We start from the raw sequence: 9,266 nt of genomic DNA, 5'->3' as shown, positions 1-9,266 counted from the left end.
AGGTTATACTTTATTCTGATATCTCTTACACTTTTCTGTTTTAACCTATTTTTCAGTGGTGCATTCCTTGAAGATGCCATGCTTGTCTCATGTGGACACTCATTTGGTGGTCTCATGCTGAGGAGAGTCATTGAAACAGTAAGTAAGGTTTTTCTTATATACATTTTATAAGCATGTGCTGATCATGTGTCTGCAATAAGAAATGATAGTCCATAGGGTACTAAAATGTCAGTTAGGTGGATGGACATAGTCTGTCTTGCTAGATTTCACACTGAGTTAACATATTAAACTTCACTTGCTGTCTGGTTGCTGGAAGTTTGGTGGCTGCAGCAAATGAAATGTCCTACCGTTGGGATTAGATTATTTGGAGACTAAGGGGTAAAAAATACATAGACATAGAATTTTTTTTTTTAATTTATATTTATATTTTTTTGTATAACATTATGCTTTGATTTGGGGAAGGAAAGGTTGGTTTATATTACATTTGACTGGTTGTGTACAATGCTGTGAACACTATTTGATGTACTGATTATTGAAGGCTCAGTAATAGATATTTGGATTTGACATTTAAAAATTTGTGTAGCTGAAGCTCAATGGAATTGTAGAATCCCTTATAATACTTCTAGTCTATATACTATGCAGTAAATATAGAGATTACCAATGATATAGCTAAAAGGTGAAAACTTATGATGGCGTCTTAAATGCTAAAATTTCTATAAAATAATATAAATTTCTTTAATATAGCTAATGTCCTGATTGTCCAACTAGAGAATCAAATTATTCCATGATTTATGTTTGCTGTGTATTTAACTTTTTACATTCTTGGTGGATTGTTATTCTGGTTGTACATTGTTGTCTCATTTATGATACCTTTCACATTCATTATGGAATTATAACTCTTAGATGGAGAGAGACAAGAATCATAATTACAGTTATTGTTTCCGTCACAGTCGAGATGTACTGTCTGCAATGCTGATGTAGAGACAAGTTCTTTGATCCCTAACCTTGGTATATTCCATTTCCTCTCTAGCTTTCTTGTTTCATCTATTTTTGCAGGCATTTGATTGTTATTTTTATTTCGTCCGATGTGACATAAACTTGTCTCTTTTCCAGCTCTTAGAGCTGCAGCTGTTGCTGTTAAGCATGAGGATGATCGAAGGTTATTTCGCAATGCTGCTCTACGAAAGCGGCGAAAAGAAATGGGTGACCAAATCGATCCAATCAGAAGAGTGAATAGGGTATATTACTTAAGTATCATGTCATTCTTGGCTTTTTAATAGAATAGCCATAGTATAAGTTTAGCTAATTTCTATGATCACTAACTTAACACTTGCCAGAAAACTTGTTTTAATTTCTTTGTCTCAACGGAGTTCTCTTTTCCTTTTCATGGCAGTGTCATAATTTATCATTATTAAGGGATATTATAGAATAGGGGTTTTCTGTTGTAAATCTCCGGAGTCTTCTTTACAGGTGTGGTGAACTGTAATTTCGTCTTTGTTAAACACCTTGGCGGTAGCCTTAAGTTGTCAAAAACAAGTTATTGCCACTGAAATGCTTGCTGGGTTTCTCAAAATTTTTGTATTATGAATTGCCTTATATAAACCATTAAAAAAAGTGACCTCTCTTCATGGTGGATGTGTGTATTTTGAAGAGACCTAGCAGCTGGCATCCATAACTAACAAATTTCTGACTGAATAAAATGCTCAACACTGTAAAGTATTTTGTTTCCAAGAGTGAAATTCATGGGTACTAGCACTTAATTTTGCAGGAAAATGGAGATTTTACTGCTGCTGATGGACTGCAAAGGGGAGTACAATATCCATTTTCAGTAAATGAGAAGGTTATTATTAAGGTAAGAAAATTGGTTTTTATGTTTCTAATTCTTGGAACTTGTGTATTAAATGGTACAGGCTGGTAATCCTGGTCAATCAATTTATATGCAGGGTAACAGGAGAACACCAGAAAAATTTGTTGGGAAAGAAGCTGTCATTACGTCTCAGTGTCTTAATGGCTGGTGAGTTAAATTTGTTAAATTTGCATTGAATGGTAGCTAATATATGGATGCATCGTGAATTATGAATAAGTTTACCTTCAATGTAAAAGCTGTATTATTAGATGACGATTACTAGGTGGTTTCACTGTGATTTTACAAAATGTGTGTCAATGTTAGACATTTAGGGTGCTTTTGTTTACAATAGCGGATAGGATACTATTGGTAGTAGGGTTTGCCAGTTTTATTTTTTTGGTGAGTAGGGTTTGCCAGTTGATACTTGTTTTTTAATGCTTTCAAACTTTTACATGCTTAATTTGTAAAAATATTTCCCATCCTTTTTGTTGCACATTCATTCTTATACAACTATGTATGTTGAATCAGATTTGATGAAAATCTAATTTGAAGTTGAATATACTTTTTGTACAGGTATTTGCTCAAGATTATTGAAACTGGAGAGAATGTCCGCTTGCAGTACCGTTCCCTTAGGAAGCTCTTAAACTCACCAGCTTTAGAGGACCAGTGTCCTACACAGCCAATTCAAAATAGCAGCTCCTAGAATATACCTATTCTGGGTTTTCTTTCAATTTTTGACTAAAAGAAAAATGGAAACAACTACTGGATCTTTATCCCTTCATAGTAAAGAATTAACTTTTCTCTCTGCCCAGGAGAGAGATAAAAGAAAAGAAATTAACTTTTTTCAGTCTTGATCTTTGATTGTAAAGAATACCGGCTCCTTACAGCGAGTATGTGATAGAGGTTTGTGTAACTTTTGAATGTATCAAGGAGAGGTTATTTGTGTAGATGGTAATGCTAGGTCATGTCATATTTATTGTAAAGAACGCAGGCAAAGATGGATTATTACATAGCATGTAAATTGTAGTTGGCAATTACTGAAATGGATTAGAGTTTGTTGCTTTCAAAGTTATTATTATGAATTATTACATCCCTACAGGGAAGTTTCATCCTACTCAGGTTTTCTTGGATTAATCACTATATAAATGCTTGCAATTGCATGGAATTAGTATGGGGGCAAGTACATGGTATCTTTTCCAAACAAGAGAGAAATTTACTATAACCTGGATGCTTCCTTATATTAACACATTTTACATCAATATTGTGAACTTAAGGGAAGAACAAAAATTATAGGTGCCATGACCTGGTGCCAACAGAAACTTTAGAGGCTGTAGATTTTGTTAAGATGACAATTCACTGAATTCAATAAAGTTCAACAAAAGTGATGCTGCTGAGTAATGAGTATGGGTTCCTCCCTTGTCACGTTATGGAATGGAATTCAGTGACTGAATTAAGATGAATTTCAATTCATCAATGCAATCTATTTGTATATCCACTCGTTTGAACGAGCACCGGACTCATCCATATCAATGAAAATGCTTACGGCCTGCAGTATATAAAAATAAGAAAACTCATTCTTGTAATAGTTCAACTTATATTTGAGTTAATAGTAAGTTAGTAACATAGGATGGAAGTAGCATAATTTTACCTTCCCTATCCGAGGCCGTTCTTTAGAATTTTGTAGGCTGTTCCGAATATGTGAGACAGCTCCCCAACATTTCAATGTGTTTGCCACATCATCAAGCCTCAAAATATACTCTTCTTCGGTCAATGGAAATGATCTCTATAGAAAAAATGAAAAGAGTCGTTAGTCATATAGGCAAATATTAATGCACTCCAGAGAAAATGAGGAGTGCAACGTCCCTTTAACTCTGAACCTTAAACCCTAAACTTTAAATCTTAAATCCTAAATTATAAATCTGAACCATTGATATAAAATATAATAAATGGAGAGCTAAGATTTGTTTAATTAACAGAGAGCGTGTAAAGTACTTAGTAAAGAGCATGTAAGGATGAGCTATCATACAAGGATAAGAATCTCATTATTCTCAAGTGTAATCTCCTTGTATACAAACAATGCCTTAGCAATTCAAAGTACTTATTCAAATGCTGTTTGTCCAGTACTTTCCATTCATTTTTTGTTCATAATATATTGCAGATTTCAATGGAAAAGGAAAAAGAATGTACAATCATGTAGCCTAGGGTATGAAACCATCAGATGTAGCACAGAAATGCTTTTACATTACCTGTTCCATGTACTTCCACATGACATTCAAAGCAAGCAGATTTCTTCCCATGAATTCCTATTACAAATCATGTAACAACAAAATAAGGAAAGGAAATATAACCAAAGAACAAAAGAAATAAACATCATACCGATATCAAGTTTTAATCTCGCACTTAATTGCACTTTGTCAAAAGCTTACCTTCTTTATTAGCTGAACATCATAAGACCTGCCATATTTTTTCCTAATGAGTGTAGCAAGGTCAAATCCACTAAACGTGGAATCATCAGTACCAACTATTTTCTCAAGACTCTCTCTAAGCATTTCACTATTCACCTGAAGCATATTTCACAAAACATATCAGATTCGGATATATGCACAGCAAACGAAAGTTAATAATCAACATATTAATCATTAAAAGTATGAATAAGAATTAATGCAAACATAAAATTAATCCTTTAAAGAAAACTAAAAAAAATATGCATGACAAACAAACGAGTGTCGCGTATAATATCACCTAATAAGCTTACGAGAAATGTTGGAGGGCCAGCAGAATTTATTGTTTTTGGCCAACAGTTAGCAAATAAATGTTTAGAAGTGTAAGCTAAAAGTATATTGTTAGATTGTTAGACTAAAGGAATTGGACTAATGGATAAAAGTGTTGGTCAAAAACAATAAAAACAAATGATTCAATTGCAATGCAATGAATTACATGAAAATAAGGGAAATTGGGAAGTGAACATACTCCTCCAGTTTCACCCTTCTGAGATTTGTTCTTTTGAATGTCATCTGAGTCGTAAGGATCCACATTGTCACTCACTGCACTGCAAGAAATTGGCCTACATTTCCTTGCACCATGATGATGACATTTATGAGCAGCATTAACAAAGTCCAATCCTCTGGATCCTAAAAACGGAGCCTTAATAATACCTCCTTTATCAGTATGATGATCATGGTGAACTCTCAGAGGCCAACCACACTGGTTGGTCGACATAATGTTCATCGTGCCACGTCACTGCAGAATAAAGCTATCTCAGCACTGAATTTAATCTTCTCATTCACAAGACTCAAACTCCGGACCTTCTTTAAGGAAAACAATTATAAAGCTACTTGAAATCATCATATTTTTGGTTTCCCACTATACCCTACTTCGGCAGGCCTAACACTAGTATGCCGCAGATTTGAGCACTTCTCAGATTTGCATACACAAGGCGAGATTAAAACCCGAACTTGATTAAGCAGACGAGTTAGCTAACCATTTGACCAACCTAAGTTGGTTATCAAACTACTTGAAATCATTACCTAATGTATGAACAAAATACCATGAATAAGATAATATAGAGACAATTAAGTAACCATCCTACTTGCATCAAGTAAGTATATCAAAAAGGTCTTCCTATATCAAAGGTTTGAACAATTGACCTGATTCTACTTTACCAAAACAAGAAACAAGAGAAATAACAGATATAAAACAGTGGAATGAGATTTTCCCCCCCTGTTTTTGTGTAAAAATTAATCATCAAAACCAAAAGATGAGCTAAAAATCTCATCAAGTAATCATCATGCAAACATGCTTATGGCAAAAAGAGACAAAAGAGTAAAACACAGAATCTAAAGACATGAAACTATGTTAAAGGTTTACTATAGCAATTAGCAAAGACAGCAAACCTGGTACAAATGAAATTCAGGTACAAAAATGGTTTATGGAACTTGTGTTTTCTCTTAATGACGGTTGAAGGTGCAATTTTAGTAGAGTAATATTATTATAAAATTATTATTGATTTGCTAATATTATCAAGAAATAGAGGGTGGTGCGTGGAGAAAGATAACAACTAAGACGAGGTGGGAGAAAGGAAGTAACTAATTAAATGAATTAATTGTGGACAATAGAAATTGTTACGTAGTGAGAATTTTAAGGCAAATAAGAGCCTCACGTGTTGTCTTTCTTCTACGCAACGCCAACCACAAACTGCCATGTGCAAACCGCATGCCTGCGTATGCATTCCACTCAATAAATTGCCAAAAACATACCTTTCATACTTTTCTTTTGGCGGTATTTTTAAGCTGCGCAGATCAAGAATTAATCTGTCAAACTCCATATACTTATCTAAATAGATAAATGAATTAACCACTCGATTAATCAAATTATTTATTACTTTCACACTTATATGAATCCAACTTGACCAAAAAAGAAGAGCCGAGCCCAATAAACATGTATCTCTTTAGGCCCAATGGTTAGTTTGCGCGGGAAGCAGTCCGGTGCAGAATCCGTCGACAGCTGAGGAGAGGTTAATTTTAATTCATATGATTATCGTTTATCAGAACAGAACTGAATTGGAAGAGTAGAGAAAAAGAAGAGGTTGAAAACCAAAATCATAATTCATAACATTGATTAATTGATAGCATATGAACAAGAAGGAGGAGAATGAGAAAGGAGGAGTTAAAGGTTGGATCGACGGCGATGAAACCGCTCACTATATGCTACGTAGGATCTCCGCCCTCCGATCCACCCTCCTCGTTCCGCCGCTGCACAGGGTTCCGCTCCGCCTCGGCAACGTCATCGAGATCTTCGGTCCCTCACCCTCCGCCAAAACACAAATTCTCATTCAAGTACCTACTTGAACAACTTCTTCAACCGTAACACTAACACACACAAAAATTTCTTTTCTATTTCATCAAAATTTAATTTGCAATAACTGAAAAATCTCAGGTTGCTATAAATTGTGTACTTCCGAAAGAATGGAACGGGGTTCGCTACGGTGGTTTTGACCATTCCGTGCTCTTTCTTGACCTCGATTGTCGCTTCGATATCTCGCGCTTCTCGCAAATGCTCACTCATCGGATTATGGAAGGTAATGCGATTGGGGATTGTGATAAGACCCTGTATGATTTGTGCATGCAACGCTTCTTGTATGCCCGGTGTTCCAACAGCTTCGAATTCCTTCAGACTCTCAAGGTCACTTCATCCTATACCCACTCTTACTCTAAAGTTACTTCAATTAGCTTAATCTTGATGCATTGAGGGTGTGACGATCCACTTAGGTTCAATTCCGTTTTATGATGATTCAAGTAGCGGAGGGAGAAAGGTAGTTACTTTTGTTGGCATGAGAGAATGTTTGATATTAGTCCAAGTAGTTATAAAGCCTAATTGGATTCATGTGAAATACTTAAAGTCATTGTGATGAAGATATAAGATTAATTTCTATACACAAACAGCACAAAAAAATTTATGGGGGAGAGAGCACACTACCTTGTAACATTGTTTATTATTTTTAATACCTGCTTATGCATCTCTTGACCAACAGAGTTTACATTATCGCTTAAAAAGGGAGAAAGATCATGGGGTTAGTGTGCAACTGCTACTGATTGACAGGTTGGTTTCTTGCTGCTTTTTCTTTAAAAAACAAAATTTATCAAATTAATCAATGTTACTTGAAATGGCATCATTAACTCATTATTATGCAGAAACTACATTTTGATTTGATAACTAAAGTTTGAGTGTCCAAACTGTATTTGACAGCATTGGAGCTTTTCATTGGGTAGATCGGGCATCAATGTTCTTGTCTCTAAAAGAACATAATAGGTAACTAATACCCATCACCACCCTTGTTTGATGCATGCCGCTTTTTTTTTTTTCCAAGCTTTAGAATCCTCTGAAGTTCAATTTATATTTAGAATTCTTAGATGATCATTCTGTGGCTTGCTTGTTTTCTTTTTTCTATATATATTTTTTGAATGAAGGGTAAAAACATAGACAGAAAGCAAGGGAAAGTTGATAATTGCAAGAGTTTCTCTTAATAGTATCCATGATTCAGGTATATGCAAAGTTTAACTTGAAGATGTTATTTGTGATGCAGGAAAAAGCTTTTCTTACAGAGTGTATCAGAAGCTGTAGTTCAAGATATTAAAAAACTACTTCAGGTGCATCCTATGTTAGTTATAGCCACAAAGTCGGTTATTTTTGGAAATACATACTCTACGGCTTCAGAGGAGGTCAACGGGTGAGTTCCATCAATCCATGGTGGTTAGAGAAATTAAAGCACGTTTCTTTCATTATCCGTATAGGACTAATTGGAAATATTGTATGTAATTGTGTCTAGAGAGAAAAGTATTTTTGAAAACGGTTGCTTTCAATAAAAATTCTTCCACTATGTCAAGAGAATCGATCGTGTTAAATTGTTTATGAAAGTCATGAGCTAAAGAAGTACTGACCCTTTTCAATGGTGATTAGTAAGAGGATTTAATTAGGGGTAGACTAAGAAGAAATTGATCGACAATCACCCTATTATATACACTTTTTTCTAGTATAAATAAATGTATGAAGTCGAAACTATGGTGCAATGCAACCTTCAGGCCTTTTTATTTCTGTGTCCTTATTTATCTCTTTCTTGTTTTTCAGCACATTCTTAAGGTAGGACAATTAAATGATACCCAATTGGTCTCCATTTCTGTATTAAACGTTTTTACTGTGTTGCTTTGCAAATTCATTACTGAGAAGCCGTAGTTTCTGTTCTAATTTTAATATTACTGTACTTCTTGAAAAGGTGTTCAAGAAATGTAACAAGAAGCCCACAACATATTCAGTATCGTGAGTACATGCCTTCAGTCTGGCAGGTACAGGTTGTTACTAGTACATCATGTATATTATGAAGTGGTTGATGTTGGCTCCTAATGTTGCTTATGTCTTGTACCTTTTTTTTTTACAGTCACTATTAATATTTCTAATTTTATGGCGCCCCTTACGTTCTTGCAGTCCTTTGTTACACATAGAATACTTCTACGCCGTTCAGGTTTGGGCTCCATTCCCGTTGTTAATAACTAATTTTTTTTATCCATCAGCCATGACTTCAGCATATTCTTGCTTTTCAGATGATCAACCTGTTATAAACAATTCTGAAAACTCCTCATTGTATGTGTTGGAATGGTTATTACCAAGAATTGGACTTCCAGACAAGATTATAGTGAAGGATGTAAGAACATTATGTGTAGATTGTGATTTTAACTTTTAAGTTAATCAAATTTGACTTTTATTAGATTCATTTTTTACTTTTTGCTGAACTTGTAGAATGGTGTTTTTGTTGATTCATGAACCATGGTTGCGGACGGTGCCAATTGTGGGTGAGGGATTCTTTAATATCTTCTGAAGTTTGTAAATAGTTATTGCTCATCATTATCACTTACTATTATCAGTCTGC

The 9,266-nt window shown here is 34.7% G+C and overlaps 3 protein-coding genes across 10 annotated transcripts in view; 2 read left to right on the top strand and 1 right to left on the bottom strand.

Moving 5' to 3' along the window:
• Positions 1-2,918, top strand: part of LOC107628737 — a 6,374-nt gene extending 3,456 nt beyond the window's left edge. The window contains exons 7-12 of the mRNA XM_016331320.2: positions 57-138; positions 951-1,008; positions 1,114-1,238; positions 1,769-1,852; positions 1,944-2,014; positions 2,420-2,918. Coding sequence (XP_016186806.1) covers positions 57-138; positions 951-1,008; positions 1,114-1,238; positions 1,769-1,852; positions 1,944-2,014; positions 2,420-2,549 — 550 coding nt within the window. The 3' untranslated portion in view covers positions 2,550-2,918. The remainder of the gene's footprint in view (positions 1-56; positions 139-950; positions 1,009-1,113; positions 1,239-1,768; positions 1,853-1,943; positions 2,015-2,419) is intronic.
• On the bottom strand, positions 2,985-5,987 carry LOC107628738. 2 transcript variants are annotated; one of them, XM_021118050.1, is made up of 7 exons: positions 5,740-5,945; positions 5,217-5,373; positions 4,817-5,177; positions 4,273-4,407; positions 4,093-4,149; positions 3,495-3,629; positions 2,985-3,392 (listed from the first exon to the last, which is right to left on the bottom strand). In XM_021118050.1, the coding sequence occupies exons 3-7, from the start codon at positions 5,072-5,074 to the stop codon at positions 3,327-3,329; spliced, it is 651 nt and encodes a 216-aa protein (XP_020973709.1). In that variant the 5' UTR covers positions 5,075-5,177; positions 5,217-5,373; positions 5,740-5,945; the 3' UTR covers positions 2,985-3,326. The 2 variants fall into 2 exon arrangements, with proteins under 2 accessions (XP_020973709.1, XP_016186807.1); XM_016331321.2 differs by lacking the exon at positions 5,217-5,373 and having other exon boundaries at positions 4,817-5,086; positions 5,740-5,987.
• The window catches only part of LOC107632231 (DNA repair protein XRCC2 homolog), a 4,110-nt gene continuing 1,123 nt past the window's right edge, over positions 6,280-9,266 (top strand). For 2 of the 7 annotated variants that reach the window (XM_021118047.1, XM_016335935.2), the window contains exons 1-9: positions 6,281-6,681; positions 6,782-7,027; positions 7,377-7,444; positions 7,592-7,654; positions 7,929-8,072; positions 8,616-8,685; positions 8,825-8,861; positions 8,941-9,041; positions 9,137-9,189. In XM_021118047.1, the coding sequence (XP_020973706.1) occupies positions 6,478-6,681; positions 6,782-7,027; positions 7,377-7,444; positions 7,592-7,654; positions 7,929-8,072; positions 8,616-8,685; positions 8,825-8,861; positions 8,941-9,041; positions 9,137-9,160 (957 nt within the window). In that variant the 5' untranslated portion in view covers positions 6,281-6,477 and the 3' untranslated portion in view covers positions 9,161-9,189. Of the gene's footprint in view, positions 6,682-6,781; positions 7,028-7,376; positions 7,445-7,591; positions 7,659-7,928; positions 8,073-8,615; positions 8,686-8,777; positions 9,042-9,136; positions 9,190-9,266 lie in introns of those variants that run through there. The other 5 variants (XM_021118046.1, XM_021118045.1, XR_002358787.1 and 2 more) reach the window with 4 other exon arrangements.

Source organism: Arachis ipaensis, chromosome B03 (genome assembly GCF_000816755.2).
Source record: "Arachis ipaensis cultivar K30076 chromosome B03, Araip1.1, whole genome shotgun sequence".
NCBI classification, from domain to species: domain Eukaryota; kingdom Viridiplantae; phylum Streptophyta; class Magnoliopsida; order Fabales; family Fabaceae; genus Arachis; species Arachis ipaensis.
Note: the sequence above shows the minus strand (reverse complement) of the source record. Positions and strands in the feature narration are given on the sequence as shown.